We start from the raw sequence: 18914 nt of genomic DNA, 5'->3' as shown, positions 1-18914 counted from the left end.
CAAAAATACACTCTGAACGGCAGTAAAACCTTTTGACGCATCAGTTTTTGCTTCGCAGTCGGTCATGCACCACAACAGCAGCCACCGGAGATTCAAAGAAATTTATGCGAGCGAGGAAAAGCCTCGGAGCTGAAATCAGTTTCCAAAGCTCAGCAGTTGCTTTTTATAAACCCATAAATCCCACGTTTAACGCCGCCACAGACTAGACTATAACTGCGAGCCACGCTTTTCCACAGACACAAGTGCCTTATATAAGGACAGAAGAGGAGAGATTGATACCTTTTAATGTTTTAAATGCTTTGAAGAAAACATGACGGTGTGCTTTTCGCTAAAAGGAGAATGCTTTTGATGCGTTTGATTCAGACAGACAGACACACAGGTCCGGTATAATTAACGGGCCGATCCAATCACTCTCCGTCTCCCGTAATGAATAAGAGCAAGATAATCCTCGCCCGGCCTTCGTCTTCTTCGCTCTTTGTTTGGGAAGCTGTAGGATTGGCCTCTAATCAACACTTCAATTTGGCCTCCTGACATTACCAATTTACCGACAGGCTGGGCCTTTGTGTGCACCCTCGTGGCTCCAGTTCTATTTAAAGGTCTCTCGGCCCTCTCTCTTTGGCATTCTTCCGCCCGGCGAACGAATCCCTCCCAATTTATTCACCTGTCGCTTCGTTCGCTTCTCCTTTATTGTTGCTCTGCCGGATTAGATGTGTGTTTTCGTTTAAGTCGGTGAACAGCGTGTTGCTGCACTACAAGTGGAGTTCACTCGGAGCTACCTGAGAGCGTGTCGTCAGTTACTCTCTGTCCGTTTGAGTGCAAGCGTTGTTTTCTCTTGCAACACATTAAAGGGGAAGTTCCATCAGTTCCATCTGTGAACTCGCTCCGAAGCGCATCCATCTGTCGCAGCATTTCCATGACAACACTGCTGTAACGTTTCCTGTTTGCACATCTTGTGAGGATGATGTCATGACTTCAGTCAGGTGTGGGGTGTGCGTCAGCGTTCAGGAATCCTGTCTTTTGTAACAGAGAGCAGAGACGTGATGTAATGAATCTTGTTTATGTCCTTAAAATCCCTTCTTTTAACCTTTTATTTAATCATGGAAAGTCGAGAGAGCGTGCTCGCTCTTTTCCAGCTATTTCCCAACTCACGCTCAGCTTTCTACTGTTTGCCACTGGGCAGCTCTACTGGAGCCGTTAAGTGCAGTGTGACTGGCTCAAAGGCATCTTAACACTCAGTCATTCAGTGTGTGAACATACACAAGAGAAACCAGGTTACTGAGAGAAATCAGGTTTTTGCATACACCACATTTACACGCGCCGTAATCCGGTGACTTTAAATCCACATATACATGCAGCATAATCAGTATTTTCCCCAAATTATTTCCTTATTATGTAAATGATTCATACTTACCAAAAGTTTTGGAGTCGGTCCAGTAGATCGCCTCAGCTGGCAGCAGCGACACGGCTACAGCTTCATCCTTCGGGGGAACTCCGACTGCTCTGAAATCTTGTGAAAGGTGAGACGGTTGTTGCCTCATCTAGACTGTCAAAATCATTTAACTATTCAGCCACGACTTTGGCAATAAATTATTGGTGACAGTCCCTCGAGGTAAACTTCAAACTCTTTCTCCAAGTCTGACTCACGTTTATATCATCGTCTCCTTGCAACAACTCACCTCTCACGAGATTTCAGAGCAAGACCTCTCCGTGAGCGAGACTTGTGTTTCCGGTTACTGAAAGGATCTTTACCTCCGTAGGAATCTATACATAATGTTGTCAGACACTAATAACAACCTCAGCCCGTCAGCGGCAAATATAAGCACTTTTAGCGGACACGAGTTTGACAGTCGGAGTTGCCCTGACGGATTACGTTGCAGCCATCGCAGCTTTTGGTAAATATGAATCATTTACACACCCAAACATGTAGATACAATGCCCATATTTAGGAATACCAGAATTCCCCTTTTACATGAATCAATAAATAATCTGAAGCAAGATAACACTTTCCACTGACGTTGCTTTTTCCTGCTCTGAAAGCTCAGTGAACGTGCACAGGATTACTCTTTGTTAATGTCTGCAGTTAGCGTCTGTTTGCTTTGATATTCTAGCAACTGTTTTGTACGTTGTAACCTTGGAAACCAGCAACCCAAAGTGGCTGTGCAGGGCTGAGTTTCTGCCTCTGTTACATTCAGGAGCACAAAACTGCCTGTTCTGGCCTTTTCTGCTCTCCAAAACCAAATGAGGCGTGTTTCTTCATTTGGTTTCTTCCCAGAACAAGAAGTTATGAACCACAGTTTGTTTTTTTTTTCTTTGGTTTGTTTATTCAGTTCTTTCACAATGTGTGAAACATTGAATCACTGTGTTTTTAGGTCATTTTGACACCATCCTCAACCCACAGTTGTGATGTCAGACACGACCTGAGGGTCTAAATTTAGATCTGAAACCTATTGTGAGCTGTTTTTTTTTACTCATATCAGTTCTGATCATGTTGCATAAATAAAATGATCCCGCGCAGTGAAACAATTCAATGAATAGTGATGGAAAAATACTTCTCTAAGACTGTCTGATCCGTGGTTGGAAATTAAACCTGTGATACGAATGTCTCTGGATGTTAAAGGGAGTGTCAGACAGCAGAGGGCACATTTTTTCTTCTTGACTGACGCTGGTCACCTCTTAGGCCTCACACACCTGAAACACTTCCTGTTTAAAGTATCCGAGCACGTCACAGGTTTTTGGCATCACACGTGCTGAAAACTTTATGCTGTGTGTGTTCCTGTCTCGCTGCGAGTGGTGGAACTGCAGGATCATTTAGGATTTGTGAAATGAATGCCATGACTGCCCAAATGATTGATTTCAAAACTTATTTAGAAGTTGAAAGGCTGTTTAAACCACAGCCTGGTTTACAGATATCAGATCAGTAGAAAATCTGCACACAGTTAAATCTGCTTCCACAGATTAGAGACAGAGATAATCATCATTTCAGTCTGAGTAGTTTGATGAGAGTGGTTTGATGACGCCGTCCTGTCTGCCCTGCGTGACCATCGCTGTGGATGTGTGTGTTCCACATTTTGAAGCGTCGCACATCTCAAAGATCGACTTTGTATTTGCAAGGTGACTTTCAGTGGTCGTGTGAAACTGTCACGATCACGAAAAATCGATGGAGCATCTTTCACAGAAAAAAGCGACTCTGATTTCTGTTCCTACATGACAGTAAATCAGAAAACTGTGCCGGTACATTTGGGAAAGAGGTTTTTGACGGATGTTAATGTAGCGTGTGTCGACAGCTGGACAGCTTCTGAGCAACGACAAAACAGATAAATATAGTAGCAACAACAGCAAATGCAATACAGATATTCAAAATGCTTCCATCCCATGTTTCCTTATACTTTACTGCACAAGTCAACGTTGGACGAGTCCAGTTTATTAATCTCAGTATCAGCTGCTTGTGTGTTTTCATGACTGTACAGCGACTCTTCATATTGACACGAATAGAAACATGTATTTAATACCGGAGGTTCAGTTAAGTGAGTCAGGCTGTCGGTAATGACAGTATTGTGAATCATTTCTTTGAATATATCGTTTTATTGTATGCCATCAGTCCCTTAAGTGCTACACTCAGTGTTTGTCTCTGCCTGCGTGTCCAATACTCTTTCTTTTTTTTCAGTTTTTATCTTGCAAGTTAGTCATATCTCTCTCTCTCTCTCTCTCTCTCTCTCTCTCTACAGTGCGTCTTCTCTTATAAATGTCGTTCTGCCTCTAGTTATCCATCACTTATTCTCTGTCTCTTTATCTTATTCACGTTGCCCCTTCGTCCCCTTGCCCCCTGCTGGGCTCTGTGCCCGGACGGCTACTGTAGCTCGCTCTGTTGGCCCGTCCTCACGCTGCTGCCCTGTCCTCTGACATACACTCAGTGCTGAAGTTACTAAGAGCAAAAGAAATGTCGAGACTGGTGGGCGAGATTTGTAATCCTGGTTTAATCATCATTACAGCGTATTCAGACGTGGTTACTATTTCCTTACATGGCTGTTGCAGAAACTTTGTAATTGATATGATGATACTCAGACTCATTCTGTAGCACTCTGTTCACTTTTTATGGCGACGAACCTTTCAAGCAGACTTGATTGTGTGACAAAGCCTTGTCAATGGTGTGTGTGTGTGTGTGTGTGATGGATGACTGTTATGTAGTAAGGACATCCATTGTGAAGCGTGCCAGATTACAAAGAGTAGAAGTCACCTTGCAGTGAATCATTATTATTAGACAGAGTTTGAAGCTGCATTGCAGGTCGTTTCACCTCAACGGCCCGGTGTTGAATGGTGTGTGAGTTTTTATGAGCCTAAAATAGAGCCGCACGCTATATCGTTTCAGCACTGACATCGCAATCTACACACGCTCGACAGTCACATTGCCGGACGTGCAATGTCAAGTAAGAGCAAATTAAGACCTGCTGCAGCTTTTTTGCTGTTTGATACAAAAGGGTAACTTATTCTAATCTAATTTAATCTGCAATGAAATCAAATTAATGAAACAACACACTGGTGTCAGAGCTTTTCTCTCCCATTGCTGGCTCACCTCCTCTGTCGGCTCGCAGAACAGGTCGTGCACTTGATTGACACAGATGAAAAACCTTAAAAACCTTTAATTTGTTTCATTTGCATCTTAAATCGTCAAACCAGACCAGCCAGTAAAAATCAATAACCATGTTATATCACCAAGATGAAGAATCATGTGTAGTGAAGACAGATTTGGACTTGTTTGGGTATTTTTTTATTTTATTTCTGGGCACACACTTTCCTCTGCTGCCAGTCTTTGCACTGAGCTATGCTAATCATGCCCTGCAGCTACCTCTGCTCTGCATAGTGAAGAAATCCAAATCAGTCTCATCATCCAACACAAACTATTTTCTTGCTTTTCACCCGCGGCTGCTGCGCGATCAGTGACGGATTTAGCTGCAGCTCCTTCACAGAGAACAGTTCAACCTTTGTGTCCAGTTTGATCTAGTTTCAGTTGATGCTGGTGGAGGGTCACAGACGTGGTTTACTAGGTCACTGGGTCATGTTGTAAAGTAAAACTGTGTCTCTCAACAACGGTGGTGAGTGTCTCGTGATAGTGCTAAGTGCTCCATAACAGGCCCAGAATTACATTTTATCATATGAACACTTGCTTGAGGTGTTTGTGAGTTAGTTCACTTTATTGTCCTTTCAGAAATTCAGTTTGTCGGTAGCAAATACAAAAGTTTGAGAGTAATAACAGAAAAAAAGACCTTAACGTTACAGGTGATATAATGAATACTAATTCTCTGACAACTCGCTCCACAGATGGACTGAACAAAGTGCTCAGTTAGTGTTAAATATACGTAAACCAACACTCACACGCTGTGCTGTAATTCACATTTTGCTTGGAAGATTTAGAGCTGGAGTCAGTTTGAAAAGATGTTTTTTCATAAATACACAATTTTCTTGATGGCAGCAACTACAAAAACTGATGTTATATCATAAACTAATGTGGTTGAAGAGTCCAGTCCTTCAACACATGAGATGATATCTCTTCTGTTCTGATTCTACAGTGAAATTAGATTTTTATTCCAGTCATTACAGGCTGAACAGCAGCAACTAAACTCACCTTGAGCTGCTCATTAACCCACTAAGTGTTGATATTGTACAGACGAGCAGAAACATGCGAATGAATGCACGTTGCTAGGTTACCTCAAGTGAGAAAAGTGACACCAGAATGGGTAAAGCTTTACTGGATTGTGTTCAGACCACTGGCTCCTTCATCTTGTGCTTTCAGAGGGAACGACATGCTGACGTGCATCCTGTCGCCGCTCTGAGCAGAGCAACATCTCGTGCGCTCAGAGGCGCTCAGTGCTGAAAGTTAAAGTCTTTCAGGTTTTTTCGCTTAAAACTACTGAACATCAGACGGGTTGTCAGTCGCCTCATAGCAGCAGCAGCCGCAGTGGAGATGACAAGCGCTTCCTCCAGACAGCTGTTGCACTGCCAGATAGATAAAAAAGGTGCCTGGATCCAAGAGCCAAGGTTGTTTGTAGCTCCCTGTCATGAGTTTTTTTGGAGAGCAGCCTGTTACTGAAGGGAAAATCCATCATGATGTAAGATGTGTTTTCCTTCTATTGAATTCAATTTTAACTCGACTTTTACTTCCTTATGATTCACGAGTTAACGTCCAGAGAAGTGGACTCCTGACCAACAGTGATCTTTGTTATATAAGACAGACCTTTAGCTGATAAACATTCGAGCCATGCTATAAATGTTGTGTTACACACATAAAAGTTTGTGCCCAGTGTGTGTCATAAGCTCGCTCAGATGATTCGTGGCAGATATAAAGTTGCTACAGTATTACCTGGCCATGTTCTGAGGTTTCATGTTGTCCAATGAAGTACAATAAAAATTATAATATGATATAACATTCCAGTTGGTTTATAGTGTCAATACAGAGGCCTTGATGGAGAAAATTACTACTCTGTTGTGATTGATAGATGTACATTGAAAGGTCCGGTGTGAAGGATTTATGGGGCTCTATGGGCAGAAATGGAATATGATATTCATAACTGTTTTATTTGTGTATAGTTGTGTGAAACGATGAACTATGAGCCCTTTATATCTACGGAGGGAGCTGGTCGTCTTGCATGGAGCGTTACAAGACCAACTCTGCTCTGCCTCTGGTTAGCTTACGTTGTGTGACCAAGCCTCAACGGCCTGGTACTCCGTGTTTAATCCGTTCAACAAGTTTTTCGACGGGGAAAAGGCGTTAAAAAAAGTTCAACTGATAGGCGCTGATAAGACACCACAAATTAACAAGCTATTCAGAACGTTGACTGTGAAAATGATTTTTTAGGACCTTTAACATAACATATTTAAGGGGGCAGAATGGTGCAGCTTCATAACAACCGCTTAAAAATTATTTTTCTTAATTAAATTCTTGCATCAAGCTCATGCGTGTGCCATTCAGAGACGAGCATGTGGGCTTTGATCCCCAACCAAACAAACTCGCAAATACATTCACTGATAGCTGACACAGTCCAACCAAGAAGAACTGACTGCTGAAGGCATCTGCTGTGGTGTTTGGTTGCAGTGAAACCCTGTAAACATACTGCATCTCTCAGCAGCGGAGGAACCAAATTAGTGTCACAGCGGCTTTCCAAGTCCAATTAAAGGAAGCTGTTGGGGAAATTAATCATTGTCTGCACTTTTTTGTTCACTCCGATCCTGTTCTGTACCTCGCAAATCAATACTGTGCTGAAAATCTTTTTATTGCTCCAAAAAAAGAGACACCAGCAACCCCACGAGCTCAGGCGCACAGACGTTTCGGTAGCTTTGATAATTACTTCACAGTTAGAATGAGCTGAATTCAGTGTGAGGGATAGAGATATTTTTTAATCTGATTCTCTTTTTTGCATTTCGGGCTTTTCTGGCTCAGCCTGATGTCCCGGGCCGTGAATGACCTCGTTGGTTACAACACGACTGACCTTGCATGGCATCATGACTGCGAGCCAGAGATGAGGATTAACTGTCTGCGTCAGCCGAGGAGAGGCAGCAATTCCCTGAAGCCAATTGACAATTTGTTCGGATGTAATGAAATGGGTGGTAGACCACACGTCCCTCAGTTCTGCCATAAAAACATGCACGCAGTGACAGTGATTGCCTCATTTTTGTAAATTGAAATGGCAAGAAAATATAAAAAGACGATAATGACAACGTCACTGTTCAGCAGCCCTTCTCCTTTGTCACAGTTTAGTCTCTAACTTTTCACAGATGACAGCTTCTTTCTACATTTGCCTTTCACGGGCGAGTAAATTAGATTTTAATTACTCTTGTATAACAGAATGTTGGGTATACTTATGTCTCATAAGCATTCGCAGTGTTTAGAAATGTACTGTACATAATAACAGCGAGAGCTCAGGTCTGGCATCACACAGTGTCTCACAAATCCAGATGATTTTAGAAGCACAAACAATAATAAGTACTCCTGATATGAAAGGTTTTTTATTATGAACCTGTACGGGCACTGAACATGTGACCATGAAGTGCAGTTGTATAATTTATCCTTAGATGGTGCTTAATAGAGGTGTTAAACAGTTAAAACGTTGGCAGCACATAAAGAGCCAGGCTAGCTGTTTCCCCCTGTTTTCAGTCTTTATGCTAAGCTAATCTACCCATCTGCTGGCTGTAGCGTCATACAACCTGGCTTCCAAAAACTATTTGGACGTGTAAAACGTAAATAAAAACAGAATGCAGGAATTTGGAAATCCTTTTTTAAACCTTTTATTAAAATAAATACAGAACAAAGACAACATATTCAATGTTCAAACTGATAAACTTCATTGCTTTTTGTATATACACTCATTGGGGTTGTATTTACAGTTCAAAATGGTGAAAGGAACTATTCCTTTCACATTTCCCATTTCCAGAGGAAAGGCAGTCATTTCTGTTAAAACATCCAAAAAAATATCCGAAGTCTGACCTCTGAGGATCCACAGTTCTGAGGTTTATCTGGTGGGTCATCATTCTGCAGTCGTCAAGAATTCAGTGTCACAGGGTGAAAGAATAAATGTGTCAGGGGGGGACGATAAACAGTGTTTGTGAGCATTTAGGCAAGCCCTCTAATTGGACTACAGGCTAACCTTTGGCCACCATTAGGTCGAAATGGTGCAATCATTCCACTTTTCCCTTTAGTGTTCTCCTCCCGCTCTCCTCCACCCTCAGAGCCCACCCGTCCTCCTCTCTGCTCAGCCTCTTCAGTTCTAAAAACTCTCTCTGCTCTTTATCTTCCCTTCTATTCATCTTCCTTTCAACACACTCCTCTTTCTTGTCTTGCTCTTTCCTCGGGCTGTCTCGCAGCTCTTCTTCTTCTGTCTCTAACCTCTGCTCCTGCTCCGTGTTTATCTTTGTCTCTGCCTCCGTCTGAGCTCTCAGCTCCTGCTCTCTGTGGCTGCACTCCTTCTCCAGCCTCTGGTACATGTGAAGGGAGAAGTGCCATCCTCTGTTCTCCTGCAACATGTTCTCCACTTTGCTCAGCAGCTCTCTCACCTGCTCCTGCTCACCTTCCTTTCTCCCACCCACCTCACCTCCTGCTCTCTTCCCTCCCACCGACCTGTCAATGTTCTTCCGCCAATTCCCTTCCTGTTCCCTCCCTTCTCCCTTCGCCTCCTGCTTTCTTTTATCTTGCCTGCCAACGACGGCCGCCTTGTTATCGAACACATGGTATCGATAGCAACACATCTCCATCAGCCAATGCAAGGCGGGGCCTCCTGATTGGATGTGCTCCTCCACGCTGCGCCCACTTCGCCTTATCCGGTCTCCACATGTGAAAACCACCATGGTGTGTCTCCAGACTGCAGGGGTTAAGATCTTCATCCTCCTCTCCACCGCTCTCCCCTCAGCCTCAGTGAAGTCCAGCGGGACCACTAACAGAACAGCGTGAGGTCCTCCGAGTCCAAAAAGAGACACCGCTCTCAGCAGTTCACTTTTCTCCACTTCAGGGACAAACTCCTCAGATAAACCCCAACCCTTTGCATCCACCACGCTCATGTGCCATCCAGCAGTGATGGCGCTGGCAATGGTGCTGGCCCCGCCTCCTCTGGTTTCAAAAACCGGCCACCGGCCCAGCAGGGTGTTACCACTCGAGCTCTTGCCAGTTCGCCTGGGGCCGACCAGCAAAATATTAAGATCCCGTGAGGCTGGAGAGAGAAGCAGAGAGAGGGAGCTTTTAATCTGCAGCTTGAAACAGACATTTAGTGTTGTCTGGTTACTTTGTTTCACTTTATGCAATTTTTAGGCTTTTTATTTCTCTTTTTGCAGAGGAAGTGGTTCGCTGGAAGCTTTATAAACATTACTTTAGTGAGGAAATATAGCTCAATTTGGGAGGACAGACTAGTGGAGCACGACAATTGTTCTCAACATATTCCTGCTGCCGTCTTAAACTGCAGAACTGGTCTCAGATCCGGAGCCGCTCACTGGGCACTAAACAGTCGTCACTGTCCCTGATAGTTAGCGTGTGTCAAAGTAATCCTACTTCTGCTTTAAGTTGCAAAAAATTGTGTACGTCTCTTTCAAATTTCAACAAACTTAAAGAAAGGCAACATACCAACATGTCCTGGTGGGTTGTAGCTTCCCGTCATGACAGTCTGTCCTGTGGATGAGTCCTAAAGGCTGCAGGTTTTAAAATCCCTCCTCAATAACGGTGGCAATGCATCAAGGATCCCTGAAACCCTGGTTCAGCAGATTAACAAACCACACAGTGAAGTCTTGTTTGAGTAATGTCTCTCGGACTGCACTGTCTTCTCCACTCTCTTAAGCACCTGAGACACACCTTCCTCTTGTCAACACCTTGACTGAAGCGCCGCCCAATCTCTGATCATGACTCTGCATACTTGTGGAAAATAAAACAATCGCAACTTTTATGAGTCCAATCAAACTGTCTCCGTCTCTGTTTTTGTCACTTTTATTGTTATACTGTGGAGAGGGTCTAAAGTCTCGGTTTAGGGAGGCTGTAGACGGTTCGCAGAGTTGCATTAAAGGTTTCCAGTGATTCTGACACAGCAATAGTTATGATGGTATTCGGGGCAGTAAATGTAGGAGCAGTAAACCAAATGTAGTGACGCTGCAAAACAACAGCAGTAACTTACAAGTAGACAACTGGCCGTTGATTTGTTTTGTGGAGATATGTGCAAACGCTTTATTTATCACACAAAATGCCAAATTCTACATAATGGTGCTTTAACAATGAGAGATGAAGGCATCAAACATGTATTTTAGGTTAATTAGAGATAAACGCTTTATGAGAAAAGTTGAATTGTATATAAGTTATTGTTTGATGTAACACTCATGTACAGATCAGAAGTGCAATTATTTTTGAAGTGCTGTTATCTCCAGATAACAAAGATCATTTTCTCGGGGTAAAGGATTAATTTATCTCGTTATCTTGAGAAAACACACTTTGTTATCCTGAGATAACAAGATAAACGAACCCATTATCATGAGAAAACAAAACTGTTTGTAACCGATTCAAGCTGAAAATGTCAGATAATGACATTAACAAGGTTTGTTTTCTTGGGATCTTGAGAAAAATGACGTCTTTTCTCAGGAAAACATTTGTTTTTCAAATAGCTTTTATAAGCAGAAAACAAAATTGAACTTGTTATCAGGAGAGAACAGGGGAAATAATGAGTTTGCTTCCATGATCAACACTAATGACTACATGATAATGTAGTTCATGTGTCTGCTGGTGTATTACATGCATCCATTGCCACAGTCTACATGTGAGGTTGGACACAGTGCAGCAACATAGAGAATCATTTATCACATATATGTATGTTTACATGTGTCGTAAAAATGCATGGAAGGCAAACTGGCGTTCAGTGTAAGATGTCATGAAAATGGAAACTTTATTCTTTTGGTATAAAAACAACACGACCATCGTGTGCCGAAGTTTCCTCGTGTTGAATTCCTGATTTTTCACAGCCGCCTCGTGCTACTTGTTTACTTTCACCATCAATCATTTTACATCCGTCATAACAGCACAGTTATTTTAAACCGGAGGGCCTTTCACGTTTTACACATCCCAAGACTCGTCCACATGATTCGATTGTTTACCAGTTTAGTTCCTGTATCTCTCTCTCTCTCTCTCTTTCCTCATTACCAGCGCTCTCGTGTTTGGTCTGCCGACAGCTTTAATCTGAGCTCGTGCGGCTCACAGATTATAGACTCTGACCCTGAAGGTGTGTTTGTGCATATGCGGTGTCATCCTGTGTTTTTTAAGTGCAGCCTGTATAAGTGTAATTGTGTAATGCTTGAATGCCACTTACATAAAAGGCCACGCTCAGGAGTCTAGTACATTAATTTGTGTTGAATGGTGTAATTTACCTCTTTGTATCCGCCTGCCTCATCACCGCACTTCAGTTAGTGATTTCCAGCATTACTCAGAGTGACTTTTCCAGACGGCAAGTATAAACTTGTTGTGTTCAGTTTGCGAGTCATGGAAGTGGAGGCGAGCGTTAGTGATGATGACACATCGTGTACAGTTGTGTTCAACCTCTAAAGGGAAGAGGTTTTTTTTTACCTCTTCCTGTAAATCAGCTGATTTCTAATTTAAATCCAGGGAGGTGGAGTGTTACAGCTCTCCATCTCTTCCCTCCAGCATCTCTTCCTCTGATCTCAAACGCACACACACACACACACACGCACACACACACACACACACACACACACACACACACATGCACACACACACACACACATGCACACAGATAAACACACACTCTGACCTGACAGGTAAAGCCAGCCAGGGATCAGCCAGGTTTGTATCCCAGTCTGTCTCAGCCAGGTTGGTGGTGAGATCCCACATGTGCACGTGTGAGAGTGCGTGTGCACACGTGTTAATGCACGTGCGTGCGTGTGTGTGTGTGTGGTTTTCCCACCTTCATTCACACGTAATCCGCTGAAGCTGCAGCAGCAGGAGCGAAGTTTCCCCCCAGTTTTCTCCTCTTTTTCACCTTCTAACTTCTCTCTCCTCCCTCCCGGCGTTTCTCTCTCCTCCGGTTTGATCTTCTCTCTCTGATCTTTTCTACCTCGTTCCACCTCAGCTTCACCTTCTCCGTCTTCACCTCTGTCTTTTTATCTGACGCATACAAATGTACAGTAAGCGTTCTTAATGGTCCGTATAATTAGGTGACCTTGTCTGATGAGGCTGGCCATCACATCTTGACACATTGGACCGATGTACAGGATGTATGTAGATATATTTATTTAAATCCACTTTTCTTTGAAGAGCAGATCGATCTTACCCTAACTAAGGATAGCATGTAGTGTTGAGTAGTGCTGAGTGTTAGCAGACACATCTGCGTTAATTATCCTTTTTACCACCTGCATGCAACGTAACAAGCTGTAAATGCAGCATATACAGATATATTATCACATTATGAAGTTAAACATATGGTGAAGATGTTAGCAAACAGTCGTCCACTAACTCGTCCAGCAGATAACGAGCAGCATAAGCAATAATTTGGAGTTCGTCATCAGCAATCTGTCGCTCTTAAAGACATAACATGAAACATTTAAGCATCAAAATGTCTAAAAACGACTCGACCTTTGTTTATTATTCTGTTTAGTATACTTACATCATCCCCAATGTTCCCATCAGTGTTCAAACCCAGAGAAATCTTTACATTATTTAAGCTAGCAGGGCTTTTTATTTGGACACCTCTCACAATAACTCGTTGATCCCGCGCTGCTTTTGTTGGCTTTTGTTTTGTTGTGATTGAGAGACGCCGGCAGCAGAAACTACATTCTGCGTGTTGAAGCTAATAAATGCTGCAGTTGATTCACCATCCAGCTGCTGAAACTGAAGCTGATGAGAGCAGTGAGAGTGAACCAGAACGGTAAAGTTGCCGGCCGTAAAAACTTTGGATTTGTTACTACAAGCGGCGTCTTTGCATAAACACGCTTGGTCAACTTTTTTATTGTTTGTAATATAAATATTGTTTAGTGCAGCTTCAAGCAATTACATTTGCTCGTCCTTTTCACCTCATCTGATGAAGTCTTGCCAGTTGACTGCACTTACGCACTCAGATCGTGAACAAGTTCTCCTTACTCTTGTTTTTAATAGAAAATGCACGCAAACAAAATGCCACCGTGGATTTACATCAGCAGTTTCTCCGCCGATTACACAGGAATGAAGGATGGTTCGCCATGTTTGACAAACTGCATGTAAGCAGGAATATTAATTGAAGGCGCGCTTTGTAAATTATCCCAACAGATTTCCTCTAATATTGACATTTTTATGAATAAGGTCCACCTCCCTCCCTCCAGCTGTAGCTGTCAATGATAACTGAGGGTCAGACTCTCTCTTTCTCTATTTATCACCCTCTCTCCTCTTTGTATCCATCCTCCTCTCTCATCTCATGACCCCTCCCCACCTCTCTCTGCTTCATCTCTCTTGCTCTTTTCTCCTCTTCCTCCCCCGCTCTCTTTATTTTTCCTACCTCTCCTTCACATCTTTTCCTCCTCCTGTTTCTCTTATCACTTTGCCTCTCATCCCAGAGGAGCCTCCTCACAGTGGGTTTACAGTAAGGCAGGATGGTAAAGAGAGAACAGGGCTTTAAAAAGAAACACTGGCATGGCTTGTGTTACCACCAACTCCTCTCTACTGGCCAGCTCTGCCCACAGTGCCCATCTTTCGGTGTGACACTAATGTGGCCAGTAAGATGTGACTCATAGCTCTGGATCTGCACGCACAATTTGAGGAACAAAGTGAGCTTTCGCCAAATGTCTCAAGATGGAGTTTGCTCAGGGAGGACTTCAAAAAATAGGATTTCACACCCTCCTCTCTCAGATCCGTGTGGGACGGACTTAGTACAACTCTGTCTGCAGCCATTAGGCCTCCCACCCTGTGGCTGCAGCCATTTTTAAGTACAGAAGGGTTTTTCTAACAGATCCTGGGTGGATTGTAGCAACATGAGTTCTGCACAACAAGCTGCTTCAACGTGTCTCTGAGTGTGATTGTGCTTTAAAAAAGTAGTGTTGTTACACAATGAGCAGGAGAAAGAGGATACAGGACACCACCGGAGGTACATTAGTTATGGATAACGCCATCTTCCCTCCGTGGCTTTGAAGGACGTCGGTGTTTGGCAGAGTTCAGCGTCTCGTGTGTTTGAAAAGGAGGACACTGTGTGCAAGAGGAACGCTACACCTCCTCCTAATCCTCTCCTTTGTTGTGTTATTTTTGTCTGGTTATTTTTGTTTAGTTTTTGTCTTTGTTGTGACAGGAGGAATAACTCACTTTCTCAATAAAACCTTTTTATGTTTAGAATGAACTTAAGCTGATTATGCTGTTTTTATTGCATTGATCTGAAATCCAGACTTCATGTTTATCACACTGGACTGTGTTGTTCTACGTGCAGCATTAGAGTCTGGGAGAGCAGTGTGTGATTTGACCGGGTGATGAGGGGGTATGCCATCCCTTTCGTTAGCAAAATGACCAAAATGCATCCTGTTCGTTAAAGGATAAGTTCGCCCAAAAATCTAAGTTTAGTCATTATCTATCTCATTTCATGCTTTTTGCAAAAATGTCCATCCCTGTGCTCCTCACATTTCCAGTTGTTGTTATAAGTGAGCAAGCAGCCTCTGCAGAAACTAAAAGTCCTTAAAGATTTCCCATCAGATAAGTGTTGAAGCGGCTGCCTAAGTAGCTAACTTATCTGTCTTTCTCGTGAAAAGTTTGTATTCGTCGGTATATGAAGCGCAGGCCATCGTGAACTGCCAAGGACGTGCTTCCAAGTGAGGATGATAAAAGATGTTGAAATGTCCTCTTCACTTCACTCTGCTGCTTTCACTGCTTTGAAGCAGTTAGAAACTTGGCCTCGCTGTTAGAAAGCCATAAAACATATACTCTCTACGAGACTGTTTGGGTATTATTAGTAGCTCACAGTAGCTACAGTACTTAAAATACTGTTAGTGTCTGTACAGCTCATAGCTGCACTGAGGGTTACAACAGGGAAGACATGAAGAACCTGAGATCTACAACATAGCTGTAGACATTAGTTTTTAATAGACTGGCATGATCTGAGCTGTAGGAACATTTCTTTGCTGTGAGACAGACACATCATGAGCATCCATGTGACTACAGCAGGATCATTTTACATTTTGATCCCGCTACAACCTTTGAAGAATATAAGCCTGTTTTTTATTCCTTTTATTGAACAAAGGAAGCTTAACTTCTGAAATTGTTAAATGTCGTCTTAATACAAGCGACATTTCCAGTTCAATTCCCAGCATGTGACACTGTTGCACTCATTTGCCCTTTACTGAGCTCAAAGCCTCTGCGTATGTTGTTTACTTCACACCATTCGAGTCTTTTTTGATTTGCAGATGTGTGTGTTTTCCACTTTGATTTCCTGTATTCGTGACCTGGCATAAGCGTTGCGCTCTTTGCATTTGTCTTCCTACCTGTCAACATGTTTGCGAGACAGGTTTGTGGATTTCCTTTGTGTAAATGTTTGTTCGTTTTTCTGCTTTTCACGTTAACAGGAAAACGCAGTGCAGCGGGTCGATGGCATGACATTAGATCGTGAGAGAAAAGGCTCAGGATTTACAGGTCACAGTATTGATCCGTTGGTAATTTTACCCTTTAACTGATTACTCTGTGTATATGTACACATGCTTATGAGCAAGCAGAGTCCAAATTGTACCGCTGCTGTCGTGTGAAAGCCTTGTAATTACAGTTTTGTTCATTTTCATATTTATTGACTTTAATTAAAGGATTAAAGGATTACATGCTCCTCTGAATTCTTCAACCTCTTGGGCTTAGAAGCACTTCCAAAACCGACGGGATAATGATAAAAACTGCACCGTCATCAAGCTAAACACACACCTGTTCTCTGTCTCTTGTTGACAGTTTGAAGATAATACAGCTTTCACCCTACAGTGATCATTTCTAATGTGTTGGAGGGGAACAAACACTCTGACCTTGGAGAGTATAAAGAGGGAGAAAGATAAAAAAAACAAAAACAAAGTGTGAAAGAGGGGCAGGGAAGAGAGCAAAGCAGGAAGCGGGGTTAGGTGTTTGCTGGTGAAGTGGTGTTGCAGGAGGAAAGAGAGTGTAGAGAGGTGTTTTGTTACAGATGAGATGAGCTGTGGCCGAAGGAGGGAGGAAGACTTGATAGAGAGAAAGAGGAGAGGATCATGTTTTCATGCATCATGTGTTTGTCAGCTCCACTTTCTCTGGTTAATGCACTTTGAGACATTACACAACTCAGTATTTTCCTCAGTGTTTGATCTCATTTCTGTGGTTATTTTACAAAATTTTAACCACTCAAACAAAGACATTTTCTCTGCAGTAAAAGTTTGGGTTGTGTTTGAAAGTTGGTTGCGTTTTTTGTTTGGTGAAACAACTGTTTGGACTGGCACAATAGTTTGTTATATCCTATATCAGCTACACAGGCAGGTAACTGTGGAATCAGCGTTGTTAGGCTTGATCCACCTCTGGTGCTTAGTGGTGTAGTTTCCCTAGTAAACACACCGACCTCTTCGGCTGTTGCAGCCCCTAATGACCAGCCGGCTGCTGCTCTTCTTGGGTTATTCTCCTCCCCCGGAGCTGCTCATGCTACCTGAGTGTCTCTGGGCGAGAGAGCAGACGAGGCCGGATGTTCAAGTTGTTCAAGATGTTGCTGAAATCGAGTAACGTTGTCTTGCATCCAAACTTGGCGTGTTTGGACAGTCGGCCCTCCCTGCAGACACTCGGCCTGTCCACTCTGTCTAGCCTAGAGACAAAGCTGAGAGGCGAAGAGGTCGGTGTGAGGCCACAGATTTTTGAAGTGCTTTTCTCAGCTTAAGGAAAGTCTTACAAATATAAAACCTCCATCGATCAAAAATCCAGAATAGAAAGAGTCATAATTGACCTTGTCTGAAGCTTGTGGTGTCCTGTCAACAGTTTTACAGACGTCTCTTTTGTAATCGTCTTTGGAGAAAAGGTTTTTTTGGGTTGTTTAGCAACGCTGGCTCTCAAATGTCAGTCAGCCGTCCAAGTTTGAACACTGTTTTCACAAAAATGTCCTAAAATGACTTTATCCTTTCTTAAGAAATGGACAATTTCTGCTGTGTCATTACAGTGTTTACTTCCTCACACCGATTTCAGTTAGACTTAAAGGTTTTCTCTCTTCCACTGTCTCTTCGTGTACTTTTTCTTTTGAAGTCTCTCATCATCTGACAGGCTTTTTTTAGCTGCTGGCCCTCCACTCGGGTCGGATTTTACATTCATCATAAAAGTGATGCTGCGGTTGCCATTTTCACCCTCTCTCCCATTATCATTGTCTACAGACAATAAATCCTGCTCTGCACTGCTGTGCGCCGCATCTCATTACAGGCGTCATGTCACATTGTGCGCCCTTATTACTTCTTGTTCCCGTCGCAGCGGACCCAGGGTCACAGTTCATATCCATATAAAATGTCTCATCAGAGAAGAAGTTCAGCACTGGCAGGGATTGTGTCACACACATGGTATCAATCTAATATTGTCCAGTCGTCGTCATCAGTAAAACCATCTCACGAAATTCTGCCACCAAGAGTCTGCCACCTCCGTATAAACGAATCAACCACAGCAGATTGTGGAGAAGACTGCTAGTTGCTGAAAGGTTACCTGTTTGATTCCCAGTGCTGCCAACAAGGTAAAAAAAAAAAAAAAAGCACTCTGCATTATGTGTGTTCATAATCTTTGTAATTTTCTCTCTGCACTAATGGGTTAGTTCTCCCACAGGGGTCGTTCAGCATCCATCTTGCTGTTCTTTAGCTAACAATTTTAATTCACCTCCGGAGGGATCGACTGAGGGCAGCGCTCTAAAAACAGACATCTGACCTGAGAAAACTTTAATGGAAGCCACAAAATAATCAGTTTTGGGTCTGTTCCTCTGTCTCTCAGTGGTGGCCTGCAATGTGGAGAGATTCACCCACAGTGATGACATTCAGTCCTGCAGCATTTTGAAGTCCTCTTAATGCACTGACGGTGTAACGAAGCAGGGGTAAACGACCTGCTGCTGATCAGTCCACCCTCCGTTTCTCTCTTCATTAGCTGCTCTCGCCACCTGAGGAGATGCCGTTAGGATAAAACAGGATAGAAAATGTTTCATTAAGAATACATCTTATCATTAATGTGCTGAGTAGTATAATAGAAGTTATGAAACCCAGCTAATTACTTGTATAATGCAATAAAAGGACATTATAACCATCTAGAGGGCAGCAGATGATTAATGACTCCAACTTAAAAGTAAAGAGCAGCTACTGGATCAGCCAGAGCCAGAGCAACATTATGAACAGACTGAATGTTCCCATGTAAGACACATATTTAAACATATATGTAGGAATTCTGCATCAAAATGTCTAAAAACGATTAGACCTCTGCTATATATGCT

The 18914-nt window shown here is 42.8% G+C and overlaps 2 protein-coding genes across 4 annotated transcripts in view; one reads left to right on the top strand and one right to left on the bottom strand.

Moving 5' to 3' along the window:
- Positions 1–18914, top strand: part of LOC141017321 (SPRY domain-containing SOCS box protein 4-like) — a 92695-nt gene that overhangs the window by 64766 nt on the left and 9015 nt on the right. The gene's annotated exons all lie outside the window — the stretch shown is intronic.
- Positions 8668–10133, bottom strand: LOC141016415 (GTPase IMAP family member 6-like). Its single transcript, XM_073490773.1, has 3 exons — positions 10100–10133; positions 9196–9692; positions 8668–9060 (listed from the first exon to the last, which is right to left on the bottom strand). Exons 1-3 carry the CDS (start codon positions 10131–10133, stop codon positions 8668–8670), a joined length of 924 nt encoding a protein of 307 aa, XP_073346874.1.

Source organism: Pagrus major, chromosome 21 (assembly GCF_040436345.1).
Source record: "Pagrus major chromosome 21, Pma_NU_1.0".
In the NCBI taxonomy this organism is placed as follows: Eukaryota; Metazoa; Chordata; class Actinopteri; order Spariformes; family Sparidae; genus Pagrus; species Pagrus major.
The sequence above is the reverse complement of the archived record's forward strand: the minus strand, read 5'-3'. Positions and strand labels throughout refer to the sequence as shown.